Source organism: Equus przewalskii, chromosome 19 (assembly GCF_037783145.1).
Source record: "Equus przewalskii isolate Varuska chromosome 19, EquPr2, whole genome shotgun sequence".
Taxonomy (NCBI): Eukaryota; Metazoa; Chordata; class Mammalia; order Perissodactyla; family Equidae; genus Equus; species Equus przewalskii.
The window spans coordinates 38,180,166-38,207,510 of NC_091849.1; the positions used below are offsets into that span (position 1 = coordinate 38,180,166).

A 27,345-nucleotide genomic window follows, 5' to 3' on the forward strand; every position below is an offset into this window, starting at 1 on the left:
GTGGCGCCACAGTTACTGGGGAGAAACTTCGGATCCGCCGACACTAGTGGTGGTGTGGACAAGGCCCAGTCTCTAACCTTTTTCAGACAAGAGAGGCTTAGAAGGGGAACAGTGTCGGCTGCCTGAGTGGCTCAGAGTGGATTCGCAGTTGAGGTAGACGGGCAACCATGCCAGAATGGCCACACGATGGTTAGGTTGGTGACTGAGATCACCCTAATGTGACTGAGGAACAGCTAAGAGGACCTTTTTGGTTACAGGCACTGGGGAGAATCAGACGAGCGAGAACAGACTGAAGGAGAGCAGGATGGGAGGGGACATGCTGCGAGACACACTGACATGTGCCTGCCATCTAGTGCTGAGCGTGAGTGGAAGACAAAGGAAGCCCCGAGAGTGGGTAGAGAGGGGGAGTGTGGGAAAGGCGTCCAAGGGTAAAGGAGAGGAACACGAGATCCGTGAGAAGCATGCCACGCACAGGGGAGATGACGGAGCAGGAGACGACACACACACTCTGGGAAATGAAAGGAAATGTTCTAAGAAGCTAAGATAAATCACAAGGACGGCGCCATGTACACAAGGAGCAGGAGGTCACTGAAGGAAGCGGTGGAGTCTTTAAGGTAAGCATTAGGGGAATTTATTGACAGAAGTCATAAACGTAGCTAAAAAGTTCAATGAATTCATTGCGGTGGTGCTCACAAAGGAAGATGAGAGACAGATGCCAGCAGCAGACATACACTTCCCAGAGGAGAGGTATAAAATGCCACAGGAAATCAGAAGCTGCCAGAACAGGTGATCAGGAAATCTGAGCCTCCACAGCCCGCCTGAGAGCCGGCAATAGGAGGGAAGCCGGGAAATTAACATGCAGCCAAGCCCGCGCTGGAGCAGGAAGGCCCGGCCGCCACTGCAGCAAAGCCCACATTGGGCAAGAAATCCCACCCTGCAGCAGCTCGGCACGCTGTGCTGTTCCAACAACGGCTGGGATGGAGGTCGAGGCAGTTGCCATTGCCACAGTCACACAGCTGCTGGCAGCTCTGGCCACTTAGACACTGTGCAGGCCACTTTCCACCTCTTGCCAAAACAGCCCAACCCCAACTCTTCTGAATGCTCTTCAGCTCACAGGCGTCTCCAAGCTGCACTTTCCCCACCATTCCCTGCTCTGACCCTCCTTCCCTGGATGGGGCAGCACCTGCACAAAACAGCCTCTGGGTTGGTAACAGAATCTGAAGGGAAACAGGTCCTGGCTCTGACTAAAGGAAGGCCGCTGATGTCACCTAGCAAACAAGCAGTGACAGACTGAGGACCCTGCTGCCCTCTGCACTGCCCTCCACTGTGAGGAAGAGGCACCTGCCTCCGACACTTTGATGGCATGGTTCTGGGGATCAGGGCTGTCCTGCACCCCCAGCCACCCTGGTTTCTCAACTCTGCCCCAGCCTCCTTTCCCAGAGGTTTTGCGCCATCACAGTTCTCCTGCAGGGCTGCCTCCCCAGGAGCCCTGCCTGCCTAACTGGAGTCACCCCACTTCCCTCAAATGCAACCCATCCCTCACACCTCGGAGCCTCGCCACACCGACTGACACACATCCCCACTGTCCTCTAAGACAGGTGATGCTCCTTTCCAAAGGACATCCCAGAACCCAGGACGCTGCAGTCAAGAACGTTCTCTTTGAGAGTTTGCTATATTCTTGATGCCCAGTGAAATTCCACTTTTTTGTGCCTTCTTATGTGTTCTGAGAATGATACAGTTTATGTATCCTGCCTTACGATCCCAGTCATTATTTTCTGATTTAAGATGTTTCCCAGTTGGCGACACTACCTTGAGGCTTTTTCCCCTGATCAGTAACTGACTCAATGAGGCAGCCGAGCAAATCACTCAGCCCAATGCACCAGACCCCAGTTAGTTAGTGACCCACTAGTCAGCCCATTAGAACTGGCTGGTCCAGTCTCCACATCGGCTCGTCCCAAGCGGCTGGGGCTCCCTGCACAGACGTTTTTGGGAAACTCATCAAGGAGAGAAGATCCTGCCCTCAGTCTTAGAGATCTGTGAGGGGTAGTTCTTCATCTGGTCACTGAGGTGGGGCGCTCGGGCTGAGAGCCGGAAGAAGACCCTGAGCAAACTCACCCCAGTGTCTCTCAGTCTCCTCTGGTTACTGCTGTAATACATAACTGCAGAGTCACGTTTAGCAACTAAGGAAAAATCTGGTCTTTTTTATTTTTTGGGTGTGTTATATAAGAAACAAGTGACTACAAATGAAAAATATTTAATTTTAGCTCAATAGATTATTATGTAAAGATAAACTGAAACTGTTTTCCAATTTAGTAACTAATACACACAATTAATTTAACAAATTTAAGTGGTAGGAAAAGTTAGGATTTATTGTAAAAATTTTAAAAATATGATGTTTAGTTTGGGGATCAATATTTATTAAAATGTAGATTCAAATTTACTTTTGTTACATCGTCAAAAAAAGAAAACAGTGCTTTTGTGGCCTGAAGTTTGGCAGTCTTTAATTTTGTGCTTTAGAAATATCAGTTGATTTACTTTCACCATTTTCAGGTCTGTTTGAAAGGAGGCGGTAGAAAGTTTTAGGCTTCTGTTTACAAGCTCCTAATTGCAAGAAACACATTGTGGGCGGTTATCATTTTTATTCTAAATAAATAAAAAGGCAAAATGCATATAAATCATCACAATATTTTCACTTTTTAAAATGCTTTTTGAAGTACTGCAAACACCTTGACGTGCTCTAGAGAAGTCTGATCCGATGAACACAATGCACGAGTCCAGGGCCAGCGATGTCAGGTGCAGGGCTCAGTGCAAAATGAACATTTAGAGCCTCTTGTTCAAAAAGCAGGAAAAAAGCTTTTTCTTTTATCCCACAGTCTCCCTTTGGACCCGTCCTGGGGTTTTCATTTGCTGTTGAATGCTGCACTCCCTCGGGCACAGGGAAACTCCTCAGGCCAGGTCAGACCCTCACAGGAGCCGGCCCCACGCTATGACTCATACCAGATCCAGCCCCCCTGCAGACATGCCAGGGCCCAAGTGGGAGTGGAGTGGGGCAGGGGTCGTGGGGCAGCTGGGCAGGTGGCTGAGAACCCATCCTGGGGAGGCCAAAAGGGGCAGAGGCGGGCCTGTGAGCGAGCTGAGGCTCCAGGCCCCTGGTGCATGCTCCACCGTCCCATGGGGCTTCCCTTAGAGAAAAAAATTCAAAGGTAAAATCACTAAGAATTTTAAGATGGTGCTGGAGAGCATTAAACCCCAAGCACGGAGCCCCCTTCCAGGTGCAGAGGCCCAGGCAAATGTCCTGGTCGCATGCCCAGGAAGCTGGTCCTGCACAGAGCTGAGCAAGATTATGTTAAGGAGAAACTGAGGAACTGTTACTCTTTTTATGCCTTTCCTTTACCTCTTGAGTTTCAACCTTCCCGTTCCTATGATTCCTGTCTTTCACCAGCCATCGCCAGAGGTAGACACCAAACACCCATGACTATAAAAGCAAGAGTGTATGCAGCAGACTAAGTCACAGCCCGGCCATCCGCTAGACATCAAGCCCTCACCACGAGGGCTCACTCAACACCCACTTGAAGAACAGAAAAGGTAAGCAATTAACTTGCATATTGATTATTTTAAACTCAAAATTGAAACAAACGCTCTTCTCACCCTAAATAGTCTAAGTAGACCCCGAGGTGCCTCTGTGAGCCCAATGGGAATCCACACTGCTGAGCGGATGGCAGTCCAGGCGTGCCTGGCTTGGTCCTGGCCGACCCTCACCATCCTGGCACAATTATTAACAGCACCCTCCCTCATACTTAAGCGTCCTTGTTTCTCTACTCCCTGTGGGCACTGTCTTCTCTTTTCCAATCAGAGGAACCCAGTGCATTTCTCCGGAGCCATTTCTGTTCCAGAGAGCACCACAGGGCAATGTTGGAGGCCAGGCTCACCTGACTGCCGCCCTGGCTGCGGGGACCAAAAACGAGAGAAACCACCTGCCCCCCTTCCCTCGCTAAATCCAAAGTGAAGGGACATCTACAAACAGCACGGTCGGCCAGAACACCTGCCTGCCCCTGGCATCAGGCCCGGGTGCCAGGGGAGGAACAGGCCTGGAAGGGAGAGGCTCGCTCAAACATTTATGTGCACAGGACCGAGTAGACAGAGAAAACCAGCAACTGTGTGCCACAGCCACCCCCGGGGGGCTGGGCTCCTTAAACGCCACGCTCAGAGGGCCAAGGGAGCTCAGAAATAGCTGTTGTCTGGGAAGGCTGAGACTCTGAGGACAGGGCGTTTGACCTCTCAAGGTCTCTGTGGTGGCCGGCTCCACAGAGAGGACGGTGGGAGTAAGCAAGCCATAGGAGCTGGTTTTCATTTGCTACTGAAGAGACATCCAGAAATGATAACGATATCCCCACTGTGCAAGAGCAGGACTTTCTTCTGTACCAAGCTGTCTGAACAACGGCCATTAGTGGGTAGAACAAACAGTTCCGCTTAACTCGGGATGTAGCATTTACATCATGAAATATCACAGGGTCTCTCACGAAAGGAGACTCTTACCTCATTTGCTGTGTTGTGTGTTCCAACGATTCGGATGAAGGAGGCAGGCTGTCTTTCAAAAGTTACTGATTGCCAGGACCTGTGAGAGAGAGCACAGCCATTTGCCTGGTTAGACGGTACAGTTACCCCTGCCGTCGGTGCGGGCCGATGGAGCCGAGAGGGGGGGCCTCCTGTCCCCTGTGCTGTGGGAGGGGTGGGGGTCAGGGACAGGACTCAGGGCTCCACTAATGCGCGCCTGTGGGAGGCAGCAAGGACACAGTGTCCCCACTGAGAACCTACACTCTTATCAGAGCAGGTGCCCCCACCATTCTGGGACTGTGCCTTGGGATTCTTAGAAAGCTCTCCATAAAGCATCACTAGGTGCAGACCGAGTTCACACTGTGACAAGCGTGCGGCCAAGCAGGATAGTGACCAAGGTTGGCAGCAGTTCATTAAATACATTTGCTCCTCTGAACCGGGACCACGACGGGTCCACCCCAGAGGGCTGCTGGCTGAAGGGAGGCGCGTCCTTGTGGGTGTAGTGACTTCACTCAAGGCTCCGGGAGGAGGTGAGTTTGGAACCAGGGCAGGAATGCGAGCGGGGCGAGGGGAGGGCTGTGGGGGCCCAGAACTGCAGCTAGAGAAGCGGGGTCACTCACTGCGGCATGAACCCAGGCTCTTGTTGGAACCCCCCCAGGAACGTGATGGCACCTGGGGAAGAAGAGGCACCTCCTCCACAGGCCGCGGCCCCTCCCCTTCCGGCTTCCAAACGCATCCCCCCAAAGGGTTCATGCTCTGGACTTGCCAGTCTCTGGGCGCACTCAAAAGTAGTCCCAATATTTTAAAGGCAATTCCTCATGGCTCAGCAGGCGCTGGGCCAGCTCGTTTAAAGCCCAGCCGAGCAGACCCTCAACAAACCCCGAGAGGCGGGCTCTGCTCTTGGTTAATGCTCACAGCTCATCAGAATGCACTGGAGGAGAGCACGGCACCCACAACTGTAAACTCCAATAATATTTTCTGTAATAAATGCGAGGAGTTCACAGTTGCTGCCATCCCTCCTCCGCACACAGTGGAAATGCCAGCTGCTGGGAAGCTGTTTCCCGTAATTGTCTAATTACCAAGTAACGCTACCAAAGAAAATATATGTATTTGTGGTTTGTTTTTCTCCCTTTGGTTTCAGGTGTTCCATCTTCTCTCTCACTGTGAGCCTCCCACTGAGATTGACTCACTGCTGCCTGGACACCAGGCCCCTTAAGGTCATTAAAAAGTCGTTACCATCCTATGTACAAAGTCTGTGCCTCTGAAAGCAGTTTTCTGGAAACAGCATGAGAAAAATCACTCTCTTTGCAAAAATGCTGTTACTCATGTGAAGGTGATGTCACCTGACCATCCCCGGAGCTTGCACTCTTGGCCTATTTTCTCGGTGGCAGACTGTTTTGTCCCCAGACCCACGTGGCTTTCTTGGGAGTCTGCTGGGTGGGATGCGGCCAGTGGGCTGTGGGCTGAAGCAGGCCTACGAGGAAGGCCCGGGCTCCCATGGGCCTCGCTGTCACTTCTGAGCTAAGCCGTGTAACTACCGACAGACTTGCATTCCTCCTCTGGTGGGTCAGGGGAACTGAAGGGTCCGCACTGCATGGGGCATCAGAGTCCCATCCCCACTCTAAAGGAAGCTACAGCACATACCAAAGCTGGTCCACTGCCTGCTCCTCAGACCACCCTCCGGGAAAAGGGAAACAACGAGGACAAGTGACAACAGCCAGTGACAACCATTAGGTTCAAGTCAGTTTCACAAAAGGGATCGAGGTGGAGGGGGTGGGAGTGGAGGAGGAGGTAAAGATTTTCTTCTTAGCTTTCTAGCCCTATGCCTATCAAAGAAGTCTTCAAGTGCTTCTGGACATAAAGGTAAACCTTGACACCTGTAAGCTCACAGTCCTCAGCAGCATGCTTGCGGCTCTGAGAGTGGGGGCAGGCCCAGAATCAGGCCCCTGTGTCCAACCCCACCTCCCTCCACAGTGAAGTCACGGAGGCCCAAGGTAGTGCTGGAAGTGAGGTCTGGCTGTGAGCGGCCCTGGGCAGAGCCAGGCCTGAACCCTGGTGTCCCTTCTCTCACTTGCTGCTCCTCTTGCCACCTCCCCTCTGCTTTTCTCTCCCCACACCAGGCTTCCACGGCGGGCTCAGGGCTTGGGGGCCACTGCCCCCCACTTCCGCTTGGGGAAGCAGGGCTGCCAGGGCAGCAGCCTGAGCAGGAGGGAGCATTTGTGGAGCAATAAGATCAGAAGGCCTCAATTTAATACCAATCCTCCATTACATTGCATTAATATCTAATCACATTAGAGTTCATTTTCACTAACACAGCCTGAGAGTTAAATAGATGATTTCCTTTTCAGCAAAACTGGATACCAACCCTCAGACCTAAGTATCAGCAGGAAGGGAAGTTGGCGAAGATGAGGTAATGAGCAGATCTCTCTCCCTCCCCAAATATCAGATTCCAGTTCCCCTCAGCTTCTTCAAAACAACTTTACATGCTGCTTGATGGGAAAATAAGGTGGCACTGGAATGGTCATCACGTCTGAGCCACATCTGCAGTTGCTGTGCAACCTCGAAGGAGGCTGCCTCAGCTGAGATTTCACAGGGCCAGGAAACTGCTACCAACAGTTAGTCTATGCAAAAGCGCGCCTGCTATTTTCATTGGGGTTTATCGAGAGCTGTATAAATATTCCTGCTCGCCAAGCAACCTGAATCTCTTCTGTAGTAGCCAACGCTCCCAGGAAGACCGTGGAGCATCAGGGCGCGGTACCCACTCAGTTCAGAGCCAGAACTGGGTGCTGGAAGCATCTGAACAGCAGCAACCAGCGTCCAAAAATACATGTGGACTTTGCTTTGAGAGCCTACCCCTAAAACCAGAAAAACCCACCCAGGATTGAAGCCCCAACCCTGGCATTTGCTGGCTCTCCACCAGACAAATCACTCCCCTTTTCTGGGCTGTAGTTTCCTCGTTTGTCCAATGCTGACAGAAATAATACCACTCCCCCGGTTACAGAACGGCATCTAGAATGAGGCTCCAATGCGGAAACTGGAAATATGTATCCATACATATACGCATTCGAAGGGAGATGTCTGTAAGAACGTTTGCCGAAATGTTGATCAAGATCTCAGCTTTAGATGGAAGATTTCAAGAAACACTTGCTGTACTTTTGTACCTTTCTATACTGTGTGAATTTGGTAGAATGTATAAGTAAAGATTAAAAAAAAAGAAAGGACCTCTCTTGCCTACTGCCCAAGGTTTTCATACAGATCACATGACAGGAAGCAAGTGAAATGCCAGTACTATAGTATTACGCAAAATACTTCCAGTTCAGAGGGTCACTGGGGTGACAGTCAAGGGTGCAAGGTTTTTTTTTTGGTGAGGAAGATTGTCGCTGAGCTAACATCTGTGCCAATCTTCCTCTATTTTGTATGTGGGATGCTGCCACACTGTGGCTTGATGAGTGGCGTATAGGTCTGCACCTGGGATCCGAACCCGTGAACCCCGGGCTGCTGAAGCAGAGCGCACAAACTTAACCACTACACCACTGGGCTGGCCCCTTAGTCCGCAGGTTCTCATCCTGGCCTTTCGTGGGCTAGACGTGGTATGGCACAGAGGCTGGCAGCACGGGCTCTGGAGCCAGGTTGCCTGTTTGAATCTCAGTTTTGCACTTTTACCAGCTCTGTGAGCTTAGGCAAGCTGCTTAACCTCTCTGGGCTTCAGTGTCCTCATCTGTAAAATGAGGATAATAAAAATAACTACAGGGCCGGCTCCGAAGCCGAGTGGTTAAGTTCGCGCGCTCCGCTGCGGTGGCCCAGGGTTCGGATCCCGGGCCTGGACATGGCACCGCTCGTCAGGCCACACTGAGGCGGCGTCCCACATCCCACAACTAGAAGGACTGCAACTAAGATACACAACTGTGTACAGCGGGGTTTGGGGAGATAAAGCAGAAAAAAAAAAGATTGGCAACAGTTGCTAGCCCAGGTGCCAATCTTTAAAAAAAAATAAATAACTACACTTTTTCGGTGAAGATTAAATACATTAACAAATGTAAAGCATCTACAACAGAGCTGGTATATATGAGGTGCTGAAAAAATAGCTGATAGTGCTGTTACTACTATAATTACAATTCAGCCAAAAGAACCTGGACAAGACACACTGCTTCCCTGAGCCTCAAGTTCGACAGTGTATGATTTAAGGACGACTGCAGAGGGTCCCGGGGAACTCAAGCCTCACCCGTCAGCACCCATCTCTTGGAGGCAGACAACGTAGCTGGGCTTTGCAGAAACTGCACAAGTATTTGTTGAATACACTCTTGAGCTTGGCACCTGCTGGGTGTAATGGGGGTCCCTGCAAGCTGTAGTACTTGCCCTTAAGAAGTTTATAATCTCTCTGGGGAGATCAGCTATCCTTCCACGAATTAACTAGAGAACCATGCGAACAGCACAGTGGTCCCAGCTCGCAAACTGGTGGGCTTCCAAACTTCCCTTATAATGGTTGTTTGAAGCTTGGAGGCAATTTTTCCAGAGGAATAAAGCTATAAATTTTGATTGGGTTCCCAGGCCCACCCATAAAACTCAATTTAATCCATAGTGAGGCCAAAATACTGTATATATAAAGTTAAAAAAGGAAGAAAAAATGATGCTGTTGCCATAGTAGTAATTAAACAGCTTAAAACAATCTCTTTAAAGCTGGTGTTTGAGGAATCAGGATTAAATACTATCACGCACATAAGTGATGGAGATGCAGCTGGAACACGGCAGGTGGTCTGAGGACAAGGAGAGTAAGGAAGCGGGCCAAGACCTGGCTTCCTCAAAGCCGCCGTCTGCAGGCTCCTGTGTGGTTGGCAAAGTGCTTCACAAGCACGACCTGCCTAATTGGGCTCCCAATGCGATCTGTTCGGCAGGGAGGCAGGCAACTGGAAATCCCATTTCGGAGGTGAGGACATTGAGGCAGAAAGAGAAGACTTGTGATCTGCCAACATCCCAGGGCCGCCAAGTGTAGAGTCAACAAGAGAAGGCAGATTTAATGACTGTTACTTTGTGTTCTTTCCACCAAAGGGCACAATGAGCAACTTCCCAATTACTGAGAGGCTGGGACACTGGCTACTCACTGTCACCTGGGTCTCCAATATTACCGACACGTCACTTATGCATTTGCCATGACTCCGGGCTGGAGATCACACACACGAGTGGATCACAAGCTGACCTCAGGCAAATGACAGCCCCCTGCAGTCTCAGTTTCCCATGTGAAATGGGGGTAATATCAGTGCGGTACTTACTGTTTAGGGTTGGGAGGCCCCGTGAGAAAATCGAAAGTGCCTGATATGGGGTAAAAGGACAGTAACCACTGGCTACGACTCTCCCATCTTTCCGCTCACACACAGGGAAACTGGCGAAGTGCAGAGGCTCGGCCGCCGCTCCCTCTCTCCATACGGACCAGGACGGTGAGATCTACAATGCCTCAGGCTGTGCTCAAGAGCAAGGTACAGGATGACAGACAGCATGGCACTACACACACCAAACTGGACACGTGCTCCTCGTGGCAACACAGATGCTTATAAAGTATCTTTCAAATGCTCTGGAAGGAGATATGCTGAATTCATGATGGTGGTTGTCTCTGAGGCGGGGTGAAGGATGCGACTGCTGATGGGGACAAAGCAGACTTCAACAGTAACTGGAACGTTTCATTTCTTTGATTAAAATAAAAAAGACGAAGTGTATGTGAAAAATATTACCTACAGTCAATTCTGGGGATGAGTATGTGAGTGAATGTTATATTACTTTTTATTCTTTTCTATATTTTAAACTGTTCTTGAAATAAATAAAAAGAAAGAGGGAGAAGAAAGGGATTAAAACCATGTCTGTGCTTATGTGAGGAAAAATTTCCCGGAGGTGGAATTAACTAAACCGCAAATACAACAGTTAGGGAGAAAGGTGGAGTTAGTCCCCCCGGGGGCGTGGGTTTGCCAGGTGGTGCACTGGCTTCAAACAGCTGCGTCTCTAGGGGCAGCAAGCAGGGGACAGGAGAGCGACTGGGTGGAGGAGCAGTGTGCAGGCGCCATCTGTCAGGGCAGGGTCTGGGTGGCGAGAACACCTCACGGGGCCTGGGGCGACAGGAGAAAGGGAGGCAGCAGCCTCAGCCTAGAATAGCTTTCCATCATAAGCCTCAGCCCGCCTTCTCTGGGGATTATGTGGATCCCATGCCAAGGGTGCCTGGTCTTTTCAGCTCCAGGAAATTACATGACTCTGCTGCCTATGCTATGAAGAGAACGCAAATGTCAGAATTTTTCTGTAGCAGACCTGGTGAACACTGGGGAGATGGACACAAGAAAGCATTTGGCCAGGGCCAGACTGGCAGCTAAACATGGCAAACTGAACACTGGGTTAATCTTTGCTCCCTCCACTAAAAGGGCAGTAAGGACATTTAATAACTGTTTCATATCAAATACATGTGTTATGATACATACACACACACACACACACGAGCGCAAAACACAGACCGGATGAGGAGACGTTACCGTCTCTGTGTCAAGCAGGCAGACTCCTCCTGCAGAACCCTAGGAAGGCTCATGGCCTTGAGTCACTAGCCACCTGTGCAGGCGGGGGTGTGCAGCGGCTGAACCAAAGCCCTGGCTGAAAGCAAGTAGGAGGAGCAGTAGACTCCCCGGCCCCCTCTCACGCCTGCACGGGGGTAGAGCCTCCTCCGCCTTGGCAGGACACAGATTTCCCTCTGGAGTCCCTGAACAAAGGGTCTGGACCCTGTGGGCACCAGGCGCAGCAGAGAGTGGGATCCTGAGGGGGCTGAGAGTGAGGGATGACACGGAAGTGAATATCCCAGATGGTGAGATTTCCAGTCCCCTGCCCTCCCTGGCTTCCAGGGCAATGTGATCCAGGCTTAACCCCCCGGCAGGAGACTGGAAGATCCCTCTGGAGACTCTGACCAGCCCAAGAGGAAAGACCTAGAGATACTGCTCCCCTTCCTTCTCTCTGTCTCTGAATTCTTCCTTCCACAAACGCTTATCAAGTGCTCATTGTGGAGGAGGCCCTGTTTTAGATCTGCCCTCAAGAAGCTTACATTCTAGTGGGAGAGAGAAAAGCAAATGAGAGTTAAAGAAGGGCTATGGAGAAAAACAATGGAGTGTGAGTGACTGAGAAGGGCACACTGCCTTAGATGATGTATTTAAGGAAGTTCTCTCTGGCACAGGGACAATTGAGCTGAGACCTCCACGAATGGGGGAAATGGCCACGCAGGTCTGGAGGAGGGGTCCAGTGAGAAGGAGAGCAGGCAGCCGGTGTGCTGACTGGAATGAGCGGACAGGGGTCTCCCGATGAAATGCATAATCCCTGTCTGATGACCTTCAACTGAAGCCCACAAGACCATCCACACACAAAAAGATTCCAGACAGTTTTCTCAACGCCTAACATTTAAAGGTGGACAGCCCGCCAAGGACCACAAAGACTCTAACATGAAAGATAGAGACCAAAAGCAAACAGAAAAGAAAAATAACTCAGAGGAGAGAGATATAATTCAGTAAGCAGAATAAAACTCCGGGAAAAAAACCTATATTACTGTCAGAAAGATAAGAGAAAGTATTATTACATGCTTGAAGTAAGAATAAAATGATATGAAAAAGAATATTTGGAGAACAAGAAAACACTCTTGTAAATTAAAACTATGAGTTGAAATAAATAATTCAACAAAATAGTTAAAGCTCAAGTTAAGAAAATTTCCCAGAATCTCAAACAAAATGACAAAGAAAGAAAATAGGAGAAAAAGGATACGAGAATGAGAGGATCAAACTAAGAGGTACACTATCCAATTAGTAAATGTTCCAGAAAAAAAGAACAGAAAAGATACGAGCTAGAAAATTGTCAAAGTAACACGAGAAATTTTTCCAGCTATGAAGGACATATGTTTCCAAGTTAAAGAGGCCACTACAATAAACGAGATAACACTCACACCAAAGCATATGATTGAGAAACTTTACAAGATCTAAATGCTTCTGAGGGGGAAAAAGCAGGTCAACCTAAAGACGTGGGAACCAGAATCACGTGAGACTTTTCAAAAGCAACGCTGGGAGTTAGAAGATAATGGAGCCCTTCGTTCCACATGCTGAGGGAAAAATTAGTTCCCAGCCAGAGGACTATTCTCAGCCAAACTACCAGTCATGTATTAGAATAGAATAAAGACACTTGCATTCAGGCATAAATCTCAAAAAATTAACCTCAGTGCATTCACAAGAAACTACCAGAAAGTGTGCTCCACCAAAACAAAGGATTAAACTACGGCAGAGAAAGTTATGGGATCCAGAAAACAGAGCATCTGACACGGAATGGAGGCAAGGAGAGTTCCTAGGATCATGGGAAGGGAGATGCCCCTCAGAACGAGAGCTGTGCAACAGACCTAGAGAGCAACCAGCCCAGATGGAGGGGAAGGCAGGGGCTCCAAGGGGCCGTCTCAAGAGGAGAAAAAGAGCCTAATTTACCAGATGTGTCGGACCAGGTTGAAGGACTCTGTCTGTCCCTCTGCAAAAGTTAGGGGAAAGAATTAGTGATAAGTACACAGAAAATTAATGAACGAGATATACATATATATATATTTATATTTTTATATATAGAAAACTAAGTAATTTTTAACTGCGGGAGGCGGGAAATGAATGCAAAAAAAAGTGATCATAGCATACTACACAGCTTAGCTCTGAACTACAGTTACATAGTCATGCTAATGGCAACGATAAATGATACAAAGAAAAACTGTGATCTAACCAGAGAGGGAGGATGGCAGAGGAGGAGCATCAGCCTCCTTGCTGGGGGAAGCATAGGCAGCTAAATCCTTAAAGGATGAGGACAACAGATAATTCTGGTAACAGAATTAAGAACTAGAATATGCATATAGTTTAGAAACGTGAAGGTAGAGACCAAAACAAAGGTCTAAAAGAAATGAACGTGTTTGCCTCAAAATCTAAAAGTGTGATCACGTTATGTTGGACAAGTGGGGGACACAGGCACTTTCACAGACTGCTGGAGGAAGTGTGAACTGACATACCCCCAACCAGCAACGTTTAAAGTGTACATCCCTCTCGGGCCAGCAATTCCTCTTACATCACTTAGCTTATGATGCACTCAGAGCTGGGAACGCAGCAGGAGTAAGGATTGCGTGCAGCATTGTTTGAACAGCAAGGGAGTAAAAATGACCCAAAAGCTCATCACTAGGGACTGGTTAAGTAAATTACAGTACATCTCTATGCTGATGATGAAAGACCACGCAGACGGAGAGAGGGAGGGAGAGGGAGGGAGGGAGGGAGAAATTCTAGAGATTTCCAAGGTATAGAAAAATTTGTATTAAAAAAACGGGGAAACACACATTTGTTTATGCATAAACTATCATCTCAGGAGGAAGAGGTAGTGGGGAGACATTTCACTCTATGGTTTAAAGTTTTTAAACCATATTAAATGTATTTTCCTCAGATGTATTATCTTTTCAAACTATTAACTTTTTTTCCCTAGATTGGCACCTGAGCTAACATCTGTTGCCAATCTTCTTTTTAATTCTTTTTCTTTTTCTCCCCAACCCCCCCCCCCCCCCGCCCGGTACATAGTTGTATATCCTAGTTGTGGGTCGTTCTAGTTGTGGCATATGGGAAGGCGCCTCAGCATGGCCTGATGAGCGGTGCCATGTCCGCGCTCAGGATCCGAACCAGCGAAACCCTGGGCCGCCGAAGCGGAGCGCGCAAACTTAACCACTTGGCCACGGGGCCGGCCCCCTAACTTTTTTTTGAGGGAAAAAAGGGAAGCAGCTGCCTCCAGGGACTGGGACGTGGGGTCGGGAAGGGTGGGGCAGGGGACTGCTGCTTTTTGTTATAAGCCTTGTGCTTCCACTTGACTTTTAAAGCTATGTACATGTACAACTTCAATAAAATTTTCAAAAGTTGAAAGGAAAGCAGAGCTAAGAAAGGGAGTGAAGCCTGTGCTGATGAGGAACAGAAAGGACATGTGGGGAATAGATTTATTTACAACCTCTGTGCTCCCAGGGGCTGGAAGACAAACACGAACCTTGGGAAAAGATTCTTGAAACGGGAGGAAATAATCAAGGCTGTCCCCCATCAACCGAGCCCTCTCCGAGCCATGTGGCACTGAGACATGATGGGTATTAGAGGCCCGAGTGAGCTCCAGACTGGCTGGAAGATGCCTTTGACAGTTCTTGACGAGCGTGCCTCTAGTGCTGACCCCACAGCGGCCTGCCGTGCCTCTGAGCGTGCTGTTCTTATCGTCTGCCTCGCCATTGTGATGGGCCAAGGACCACATTCACCTCTAATCATATGGAAAGATGTGCTCTGCACCGGGCATGTGAGGGAGAGCGCATCTTCCAGGACACTGGGTGAAGTGGAAAGTTTCGAGTTGTCACAGCCCTTAAACTGGGCCCTGCATGTCTTTCTCACTGGCTCCCAGCCTGGCACATCCTGGACCCCCTCATTTGCCCCACAGGCAGAGCAGAGAGGGTTCCTATGCAGCAAAGAGGTGGAGTCAGCCCAGATCCTGTTCAACCCCTTCCCAAGAGTTCCCTGGCTCCCAGATCTCTGAGGCCAGTGGAAAGTGAGGCCTCCGTGAGGTCTGTCTACCCTAGCTCCGTGGGAGTAAGTTCCATCGCCCTGCACGAGGCCTCATTGGACTGAACAGCTGTCTCGCTGCCCTGACTTCGGGGATTCTGGGCTCACTTCAGCCACCCTGTTTGTCCATTCAACAACTATTTATTGAGAGCCATCTATGTACCAGGCTGAGGAAAGATGGTGCCCAGTTTGTCTAACCTGCCTGCAGACCAGAGGGGGCAGGAAAACAGACTGTGAGGAGCCACTGGCATTAGTGATCACTTAGTCACACGCTGGTCGGCCAAACGCTCACTGGGGACAAAGGTCTCACATGGGAGGCTCATAGACATATTTTTCTGGCTTACTGAGTATTTTTAAAAAATTGAATTAGCCGCCACTTAAAAATTAGGAGATTTCATGTAAAAACATAAATTTCTGGTTTCTCTCGACTACCAGAAGATTCGGCATCCTAGGGTCCTCTTTCACTCGACTCCTAGGTGGTGTCCATCAGTCCCTGGAGTCTGCCCTGGCTTGCTCTGCTCACTGACATCCCCCCCCGGCCAAGGAGGTGGCCAGGTTTCTGTCTTAGCCTTAGAGCGAGCTCAGGCAGTATTCGAGTGGAATGAACTAAGTTTCAACCTATGGTACAGGAACTGAATCCCACAGCACCTCAAAATTCTTTGGGAGTCTAGCATCAGAGCTGATATACAGATTATGTTTCAGTAAAAAAAAGTCCATCTTCTTACACTGTTCTCTGGGCCTTGAGACAGGGACAACTGAGGTTCGCAGGAGGACAGAACAGCTGACAGTCTTCTGTCGCTGCTGCCTGCGTCCCCCTTGACTAGGGTTAACACAAGGTTACTCTGTGGAGCTTCTCCACATTCCAACTCCCGGGCCGCCCCAGACCAATTAAAACTCAGAATCTCTGGGGGTGGGCCCTGCAGGAGTCTTGTTTAAACTCCTCAGGTGCTTTCAAGGTACAGCCAAGGTGGAACCCTTCCTCGGGCTGCGGATGGGTGGTGGCAAGTAGCTTGCTGGGACGGACACATGTCATCTTCTATCCTAATTATAGTCCAGATCAGCCTTCCCCAGGTTCCTCCTGCCCCTGGGATTCTGGACGTAGGTGGGGATTTTACACTTTGTGGCTGAGGGGAATTTCAGGCCTCTCTCCGGTGAATGCACTTGCATTTACTGCTCTAATGTGAGCCGGTCTTGGGTTTTCTCTTCCCTGCTCATAGCATAATTTTCCCTTTCAGAGAGGTTTCCTCTCAAAGAGAAGGTCAGGACCCTTCCTCCAGCTCTTCACATAAGTTGAGCTGAGAGCTTCTAACCCTGTGGCAGCTACGGAAAGCTATGTGTCCTGGGGACATCGGTGGAGTGTCTGAGTGAGCACGTGGGGGAGACGGGAGAGCGGGGCTGTTGTAATCTACATCTCACTCGCTGCCCGATCCCACTCTGCCATGCAGCGCGCCTTGATTCCCCTACGGGGATGGAGTAATTGATGATTAGCATTCCAAAGCTTGGCTTACATCCTGCTAGCCCGTCATATTTAATTACATTTTAACTATATTCGTCTTCGATAATAGCACGAACATAATTTAGATAATTATCTCTCTCTCTCTTATTCTCTGACTCTGTCTGTCTCACTTAAAGCTCCTTGCAACAAAAATCGCTGCCTCGGCTCAAACACATAAACAGACTCTGAGGCCAAGTGCTTTTCTCTTTCTTGCAGCAGCAGCTGTGCTAGAAACGCAATGGTTTTGAGTATCATGCAGAAAAGAAAATTCATGTTTCTTCCTGCCCCTGTATTCATGTTTGTACACAACTGGTGGTGGGAGTTGGTGTGTTGGGGTGTGTATGTGTGTGCGTGCGCACAGGCACATTTGCATGCGGGCCAGAGCTTTTCTGTGGTGTAGAGACAACGGAGGCCTGGTCAATCAAATTAGTGTCTATAAGGCACCCTCTCGGTCTGGCATTTGTTTCTTACAAGGTTTAACGGTTTCCCCTGCAAATTTAAACTCTGTTGAAACAGTTTTAAATGTCTGGAAAGTCTTTTGAGGAGACGTGTTCTTTCTAATAGGGTTTCTGTCACACTTGGATCTTATAATTAATGACCTTTACCCTTGCCTATTACCTGCCTCTCAGAAACCTGGGGCTCTTTCAAGGGAGAGTTCGTCTCAAGCCCACTGCTAGGCAGCGTCAGGAGTCCCTGCAGACCCTCCCAGACGCCCACTGTGTCCCCTGCCATCTGCGTTCCTGGGCCTAGAAACACCCCTCTCCTTCCCCTCTCAGGGCAAAAGACTCTTCAGGAGCCTTCATCCACTAGTTTTGCTGGTGAAGCTGGCCAACAGAGCTGAGCTTTTCAGGTACAAAGATTTCTATGTCACAAAGTTCACTCCTCTAAGAAGATTTTTGAACAAATAAGGGAATAAGAAATAGGTTCAGAAATAGCTACTGTCCAAGATAATCTTGCTCAGAGTTTAGAGACCTAGAGCCTGAAAGAACTTCAACAAAGCAATTCCCAAGACACAACGTGGAGATGGAAGGTCCTCACCCCGGAATTCTCCAACTTCTGTCCATTTCCTTGGAGTTCTCAAAGGCTACAATAAATATGGATTTTGCATAAAAAACTCACTTTGGCTCAACCTTGTCTGATATTGAAGGATTATCCATTAGCCAATTATCAGTTATTCATCTTCTTCAGACAAAATTCATTGCTCATAAGGTTTTAGGTCCACATCAGAAACAAAATCTTTTCTTCCCCCTCTGAGGAATAAATACCACCAAGTAGTCCCTGCCGGCGAGGGACAGGCAGGAAGAGGTTGCACAGGCGTGTGTTTGTGCAGTTAACAAATAAAGGGACTCTTGCTGCCACTTGTTTGGCAGGCCAAAATTCCTAGCTGTCCCTGGAGATAAGTCTGGACCAGACTTCAGGAGTCAGGCAGAGTAGTGTAGACCAACATTTTGCCATCACTGTGTTGAGTTCACCAACTGACCCTTCTGATGTGACTGGGCCCACCGCTGGCTGATGTGCTGAAGGGAAATCAGCAACTTGCCAATCCTGGCAACTGCGCAGTAACTCTTGGCCCACCAGAGAAATTAGAGACCACTCAATGTGGTGACCAGGAGAGATTGTGGAGTCCTGCTCTTGGAGATATTAAAGGAGAGCAGGTATGGCCCTTGGAGGTGAGGAGAGCAGAAGAGCCTCGACAAAACTCTTTCAGAGCAAGGGCTCTCCATCTATGGCACAGGTTCTGGGCTGGCCATTCACCTCCCTCAGTGATGGCAGCTGAGTAGAATGATCTGGACCCAGCACCGGGTATGTCCAGGCTGAAAGGCCTTTCTGGGGCTGTGGTTTTGTATGTTGTGAAGTTCCTATCCAGAACACACTGGGTTCCTTTAGGCCACCCCTGATGGGGGTTGGGGAGAGGTTGAGAAGGGGTGAGGGAGGACTCACCTTTCCTCCCTCATGGCCCTGCACACTCCAAATACCTTGATTTGCTCCATGTTGTTCATTAGCAATGTTCCCACTTTTGATCTCCCAGTGCCTGGCTCAGGCACTTGGGAATTCTGCTAACATTTGCCTGAAATACAACAACCACCTGGGTCTAAGTCTCCACTGAATGGCAGTGGAAGAGCTGGCAGCTCTGGAGGCTGGTGGGGGAGAGGGCAGAGTCGGTCTGCTGGTCCCCAGAGGACTCCTCGTCCCCGGCAAGCACAATGCTCAACAGAATTACTGATTTAATGACGTGAGTGGCTCCCTTCAGCCTGCGAGGAGAGCAGGCTTGCTCTGAAGAGGCTGTTGCCTCCAAGGAGAGTGCCACCTCCAAGGAGAGTGCCGCCTCCTCCCAGGCTCCATGTGGCTGTCCAGTGCCACCTCCATCTCTCCCCCAGAGGCACCCTCCCTCCAAGATGCACGTTGGAAACGTGAGCACTAGGCATGGGCAGGAGCCAATTTTCAAATGTTAAGAATTTGGCAATTTCATTTCCTAGTGTTTTAAATACCAAAAGGATTCAGAACACAATGAGGACTAAATGCCCCTGGATTTCAGGTTTAAAAAAAAAAAGGCTGCTTTTATGGAAATTCATGCCAAAAGCCTATGTAGAACGAAACCTGGCCCTGGCCTCAGAAACCCACCCCAGTACACACAGCTGAGCAAGCCAGTGTCCCCCCAGAGGGACCGCCAGACATTTCTGAATCAAACCTGACTGATTTCATACCTAAAAATTACACTAAGCCCCTGCGGGTATTCCAGATCTGATGACATGCCAAATTCGTTCAGCACCTAACACACGGGGAGACATTCAGTAAGAAAACTTAAAAATAGACTCTCCTTCTCCAGCCATTAAGGGCCTGATGTTTGCAGCTGAACAGATAAGAAATTGGGGGCACTGGGAGAGCTTTAAAAATCTCCAGAGTACAAAAAAATGTTTCTCTGTGATGAAAACTATTGCTCTTAGCACAGAAGCGCTCAAGATTAGCCTAGAGCCATTTAACGCGCTGGAATCTCTGAAAATGAGTTCTGTAAATGAAAAGGTGACAAGTGTTCGTGGCAGGCCCCATGGAGGCCCTTTCCAGGATCTGCATAAACTGCCACATTCAACATAATTAAAACAAGACAGTGAATGACCTGCAAGCTGATGTAAGGCAGTTCGGTGCACCTAACAGTCTTTCTTCTGGGGGAACATTTTCTGTCAATAAAAAAGTTGAACTTAAATCATTTCTCCCTCTTTTCAAACATTTTCTTGATAAAAATCATCAACACCCCCTCAAGTTGGTGTCAATGACATTCTGGGTCCAGTCTTTGTTGTCCTAGACTTCTCTTAAGACTTACAAGAGGTATGAGTTCACTTGCAGGCCCCTTGCACTCCACAGGCTGGTTCTAAGTCTCTCCAGCCCCTCCCTAGATGGTTCCTAGGCATCCCTCCCCTGCGCGCCTGCCCTGCCCATCGCAGCGCCTTCAGCCAGGCTGCCCCAGTGCAGGACGGAAAGAGGCAGTCGATGGCTCCCTGTGAACTCACAGAGCGCGGTGGACAACCCAACAGGACAGGAGATAACCAGGGCACGTGTTACGTACATAAGTGGAGTTAAATACTTCAGATAATTTGACACAAAAATAAGATGCCAAGACAAGTAGGGGGATTTAGCTGGGCAAGGAGAGAGGCTGGAGGTACGGCAGGCCAGAGGGTATCATCAGACCAGTTTAATCAGCCATACGAGCAAAATCAGGGAGAAAGAGGTTGCAGAGCAGGCATCTCCCTCTTTGTGAGGATCCCTGACTCCCCTCAGGCCAGCAATCTCAGAGAGTCCCTCCACATATTTTGTGAACCTAGGCTGTGTGTGTGTGTGTGTGTGTGTGTGTATGTTTGCATGCTCAAGATCCGATGCAGCATATTCCTTAACACCTACTTTGAATTTTGTTCATGCCCCCAAGGCTAAGACATCAAACAATGACTTCTTCACTACTTCATGGTAAACAAACAGCCATGAGACATGCACAAAAATATGGCTTCTTTTCAGGCTGTGTTTCAATCTACCCCTAGTTATTCACGGTGCTAGTCCCCTGCTCTGAGGGTTTTGCAGAGTTGAAGGCAGACGCCAAGAAGTCAAATTGCATTCAACAAGGTTAAACATTATCCTTGGCACATGGAAATCTCCTGTAATAAAATACTGTAAGACTGCTACTGAAGCTAAATCAGCTTATTTTTCTGTATCATTTCTTGGGAAGGGAGGTTGCTGGGTGAAGGGGATGGCTGAGAAAACTGACCAGTAACTCTTTCCGATTCCATTGTCAGCCTTTAAAATCAGATAGATCAGCTATTAATCTCAGAAAGCCAGCAGTGAATGTGTGCAATAAATTTGTCATCATTTTATGAATAAGCTCTCGGTCATGAGGGCTTACTGTCTGGCAATTCACCTTTTCCATGATATTTTCTATCACTTGTATTTTGGAGCGGCTTAGAAAGAACATTATTTGTGCTCCTGGAGATCGGAACATAAAAAACCCTCAGAGTGATGGAGATGTACAGGCAGGCTTCATGCCCGCCCCTAGGTTCGCTAAGCAAACAGTTTACTGACGCTCGAGTGAACACCACCAGGGGACAGGAATCGCTCCTCCGGGTCCAGGAGAGCACTCATCCCTCTCCAGCTGCTAATGAAGGCCCTGTTCATGCTAGATGACGTTGCACATGCCCATTGGCTTCCTGTCAAGGTCTGTCAAATAGAGCTGTTGGTAATCACAGCTGGCAAGTTGTTTAGTCAATATTTTTGAAAAGTTCAACCAAGTGTGTGAAAGCACAAAGTACATTTTCCTAAAGTTGCCACATGACTTACTCATCTCTCCCCTTTGCTATGGCTCTGCCCCCATCAGGATCACACTGGTGTCCTGCTGGGCAGTCCTGAGGGCTGTGGGGTGTGAGACGGGTGAGCAATGGATGAAATTTCAGCTGTTTTGTCATTCAGCTGTTTTTTTTTTCCATCAAGTCAGCAGAACTTGAGATCTGAACGTCTGTACTGAGAAGCCTTTAACTAGAGATTAACAACAACAAAAAAACCCTAGCACCACTGCCACTAATAACAATTCCACCCCTTGCCTAAATACTGCCCCAGGGAGAGGGCCCCCCACATCAACTTGAAGGCTTTGGGGATGGGAGCTATATTTTCACCCTTCCCCCTTTGTGAAGGACCACTGCTCTATTCTGTAAATAAAGATGACAAACACCCTTTTGGAACCATTTCTTCCGGATGTGACAAAACATCATGAAAGGGAACCCCACTAAACTAAGGATGCAACTCTGACACCGTACGGTTTGTTGACTCAGAACATGTGACTGGGTGATGGCTGTTCCTTTGGGATACCTATTTTTGTTTTTACGATTTTCATTTTCTTATCTTCAATTTTATAACCTGTCTGGGAAAGATCATGACTCCCAGCTTTGAGTCAAAATGCCCTGGCTAGCAGGTGGATTTGGGTATAGACTCTGCAGAACACTTCTGGGAGTCCTTGTCTAGGTCCCTTCATTGTAGCGAATGAGTCTAGTTAGATGCACTGGCGTGCATTCTGCAGAAATGTAGCATTTGGGAAACAAAGGTTTCCCCCTGAAGATCTAGATGTTGGGACTCCCAAGTCTGGGTCCCTGGATAAGTGGTGTTTCTGCTGTATAGTAGCAGGTTTGTGTCCCATCTTCTAAACTCTATTACTTTCCCCCAGCACACGAGTGCTTAGCAGCTGATGACAGCATCTGAAGAATTTGTCATGGTAGTTAAATTCTCATTGGTCCTTGTAACAGAACCAATATACACAACTCCTGTGCTGTAGCTGTCACTAACACCTTCATAGTCAGTGAAGAACACAGCAACCACCTTCTAGAGAGAACAATGGTGTGCTCTAGTCCGGGACTTCGCACAGGTGGGGAGCAGCTGTGCCATAAGTGATTCTGGTGCACTGCTCCAGGGGATCTTGACTTGAGCTCATCAGCATCACCTGGAGGGGGTGTTCAACACAAACTGCCGGCCCCCTCCCCCAGAGTTTCTGATTTAGTAGGTCCGGCGGAGAGCCTGAGAATTTGCATTTCTAACATGTTCCCAGGTGATGCTGAAGGCCTGGGGACCACACTTTGAAACCCACCGTTCTATTCTATAACAAAGAGGACAAGCTTATGCTCCACTAGGTAGAAGGCCGCAAGAGGGAATAATTATGGGAGGTTTTAGAAAAAGGGAATCAGGAAGATTTAGGAAGATAATTTTAGTGCCAGTGAGGATGAGGGACTGAGATGGAGGTGCCCTGTGGGCAGGAGGATTCTAAATCCAGTTTTCAAAAGAACTCCAGAGGTATCGTGGTCGGGTGGAGAGGTTTGCTGGAGAAGGATTACTACTATGGGAGAGGAGCTGTGCTGGAGCAGGAAGTGCACCAGCCAGGAGTCACAGCATCTGGGTTTTGGCCCAGGTTCTGTTACTTGCTAGCTGCATGACCTTGGGTAAATCACTTCATCTCTGGAGTCTTTGCCGTCACACTGGAAAACATCTATCCTGCAGGCAGTTATGAAAAGTCAATGCAGAGGGTGGGAGAGCACTCTGCACACTGTCACTATCAACGTCAGGTGTCCCTCTGCTGCCACACTGCCTGTGTCCTTGAGAGATTTCCCGCCTGCTGCAGGACTCGCCTGACCCTCTCTTACCTGCGGACTGCACCCAGGCGCTGGTTCAATCTTACCCTCAGTGAGGGGGAGTACAGGGAGTCACTCAGCACTTAGGCAAGCCCTGCTCTAGACCTGCTGTTGTGTACTTGGGTCCTAGGAACTGGCCCCACCTCATGCCTGGTCATTCAACAAGCATGTCATACCCCTGATTCCAGCAATTATTCCATACTCGAGTCTATGTCTACCCCCAGGGATGGCAAACTTTTACTGTAAGGGGCCAGAAAGTAAATATTCGAGGCCACAGAGTTCCCTGTCAAATATTCTTCTTTATTTTTTATAACCCTTTAAAAATGTAAAACCCAATCTTAGTTTAGAGGCCATACAAAAAGAGTCTGTGGGCCGAAGTGGCCCTGACCCCTGTTCTACCCGATCCCCTTGCTCCCTAAAGTCCTACGGTCCTGCCGTGACCCTTCCAGCCCTCTGAGGGCTACAGTCTGTTTCTGAACCCCAGTTTCCAAGGTTGGGCCCCTGCCACTCGCCTGGAACACTCCCTAAGTGCCAGCTTGTAGGCTGTGCTATTATCCACAACACGCCCCTGGACCTGCCAGACCTCCTCTAGGATGGCTTATCCTGAGTTTTACCCCCAGTGCTACTGCAGAGGCCTTCCCACTTATTCTGTTCTATCACAGTAGGTTGGGCCCATGTCCACGTCCTGACTTTCCTGGTCTGGAATGTCTATCACCAACTGCCTGGACTGTAATCCTCAGGCTGAGCATGTGCAGCATGGACAGAAGCTCACACGGACAGCCACATTGAAGCTATGATTGGGCAACTTCATAAAGGAAATACTGGCCATCTTGACTTAATTTTCTTTATTCTCAAATCTCAGTGGTCAATAGATTGTTTATTTCTCAGGCACAAAAATGTAATGACTACTTACATATGACATTTAATTTCTATATATATGAAAATTAATTTCTAATATATGACACTTTATCTGATTGGGGAAAAACAATCCATTTGTTGAGTATGACTTTCTAAATAGACCACTCTCTCTCATACAGTTTTGTCTAAGTGCCCACCCAGACTGTGTGCCAGGTTTGGTACAAACAACAGCTACAGAGGACTGACGAGCTCTTCGTGCAGGTCAGTGAGAAGCAACACAGACACACGTGCTGCCCAGTCTGCTCCTTCAGGAGGAGGATAAGGACATTATCACTTTCTCTTCTTTAGACCAAATATTCTCTCCTTACTAAATTAGCCACCTCAGTCCAGCTTCTTAACTTTCATGTTTCTGATGAATTCTCTGACTTGAAATGTTCCAATTTTGTCATACCATCCAGGAGTTGGATGGTCGTGCTTCTCACATGCGATCTGGCTGTGGACCAACACAATTGTAAAGTTTTCTGATTCACTAAGGATAAACAAGGCCAAGTGGTCTTGAGATGGGTGTGTGTTCCTATGGTAGAATTAACTCAGCAGTCACTAAAAGATGAAAAAGCAGATAATATTGGCCATTTTTGCCATATGAGCCACCAATAAACATTTGTTACACCTTTCCACAAAGATGACCTAAAATACATACACAAATACAAATAATTTCAAACACTGAGGAAAGCACTTGGATACTCTGGTCCTCTCAGAGACATTCTCTGAAGAGCTGACAATTAGACCCTCTTTGGTTAATTTATTTTTAATATGGTATATCAAATGGTATTTATTATGGTAATTGATATACCAGATTCATGAGTTGACATGGCTATCTCTGCTTAAAATACTCAAATAAGCAACCATGGAAGTGAATTTGTTAAACATCAAGATGATGGAAAAGCAGTCCACTTCTTGAGTTGCAGTGTTCGCCTCTCTGGACTGGTGGTAGCAGAGGTGGGAACAAGTGAGCCTGAGGCCCAGGGTGCCTCGGTGGGTGGCACACTGGTGAGGAAAGTATCCGAGAGGGTGAGATGCCCCTCAGGGCAGGCCCCACCTTCCTCAGCATTGTGGTTCTGAGATATTGACCTTTACCAGCCCCACTGAAGAGCAAGCTGTCATCTCACAGTGCCAAGCTGAGGAGAAAGATCCTTTGAATGGGAGTTTACTCTTGGCTGTCTTTGAATAAGCTACTTTGGCAGTGAGAAAAGCTCCTTACCACCCAAAAGTAGCTTGTACTTGAAATACTGCTTCTAAGAAAGGCGTGTAACCCTATCAGCGTTTTCACTGGGATTTGAAGTTATCCTTTCTGCATGGTTTGACAACATACACTTGTGCTGGCCAACAAGGGATCTTTTACTCAACTCTCATAAAGTTTTACAAGGTATGATTCATTTCAGAAATGAGACTTGATAATGCAGATTTATCACAACGAGAAGCCTGCCTTTAAAATGTGATTTAATGATGCCTATACTTATGCACTGACATCTTTATAAAACTGTTAGTGTGGAAATATATTTGTCTTTTCGAAAATAATTCTTCCTTTTACAAGTGTGGTGCGATACAAGAGCCTCACATTTAAAATGCAGCAGAAAGAGTAGCAGTGGTCTAATTATGCTGAGGCAACATTGCACCAAGCACTACCACTGCCTTCTTCAGATTCTGGCTACACCACCTGGTATGGCAAACATCTCTTCCTTTCCAGCAACCTCCACTCATGCATGTGAGTCCCCAGCTCAGGGCTGCTACTGTAACCGGCGAGTAGGGGAAGGCCCTCAAGGTCACACAGATGCAATAATGCAGAAAACAAACAAGCCACTGATTATGATTTAATGCTGCTTTTCTTCCTACCTTAACTTGGTTTATGAGCAGATCTTGATGATTTAACCTTTCAGCCAATTAGAACAGAAGGTTTGATTGACAGCAAATGAATAAATAACATTTTAGTGCAGGAGATAGAATCATCCTCCCCTATTAATCAGTCCCTCTGCCCGTGTGCAGGTAACATGATATTTATCACGCCACTCTGCTACAGTCCCTTGGGGTGTCATTTCATGGCCTACCAGTAAAAACTTCACATTTACAGCAACTGCCCCTCTATTACTGTCGATAACATCTAATTGATATGTCAAACCTCCAAGGAATGCAGTAAATTGAAACACTGCCTCCCAAAAGAAAATAAACTGGCATACAGGTAAATCAGCACCTGCCTTCTTGTAATCACCCAGCACCTCCAGTCCAGAAGCCTCTGTCCAGGATGCCTGGCCACCATCTTCGCCTCAGTCTCAGACATCCAACACCCCGATGCACAGACACACAGACCAAGAGCTGCACTAAATTCCTGCCCACAGAATGTCACAGTGAACCCTCAGCACAGCCCGTGAGGAGCCTCTGCATTTAAATCATGTTGCCTGTGAAAGCCCAGCTAGACCGTGGGCGCCACAAGCATTACGTAGGGTGCAATTTGGAAGAGAACAACAATAACGATCTCATAACAATACCACAGATTCCTCTGAAGACCAGGCGATGCTGTCAGAGATATTGATCCCATTTACCTTCCAAATCCCCCTACAGTGCAGGGAGGAGCTGGAGTAATTATGCATGGTTCAGAAGAAGAAATGAAGTCAGAGAAGGTACCAGACTGGTCTAAGCACTTATCATGAATCGGATACATTTGACAATGAAAAATCAGATTTGTCTTAAAAAACAAGGCTTTAGCCACTCAAATAGAATGCTTAAAAGTATTTTTAAAATGCTTAAAAAATCACACTGATGAAGGGAGAAAGGACTAAAATAGTACTGATAATTCATTCAGTTTATTTACTTAACAAAAGAACCCTGATTTTAATAATGGACAGAAATGAGATGTAGTATATAACCCTGTGGGAGCCTCACGAATGTGTAAAGGTTCTAGTTGGAGAACAGATAACACTCATCTCTATTTCACATAGGAACACCCACACACATCAAATGTAAAGTAGACAGACAGACATGTAAGGCATACATTTATAGCTAGACGTGTTACACACATGTAAGCAGGTGTGTGGCCTTACAGGTTCTTTTTGGCATCCCATTCTAGCTTTCCCCTACTGCTTTCTTTCCTTATTCTTTACCTTTTTTTTATTTTTATTTTTTTTAAATAGATCTGATG

General features: G+C 48.0%; 1 protein-coding gene across 1 annotated transcript in view; it reads right to left on the minus strand.

Annotated features, from left to right (window-relative positions):
• Positions 1–27,345, minus strand: part of BTBD9 (BTB domain containing 9) — a 381,962-nt gene that overhangs the window by 18,206 nt on the left and 336,411 nt on the right. Inside the window, exon 10 of the mRNA XM_070586015.1 lies at positions 4,537–4,615. Within this exon, the coding sequence (XP_070442116.1) occupies positions 4,537–4,615 (79 nt within the window). The remainder of the gene's footprint in view (positions 1–4,536; positions 4,616–27,345) is intronic.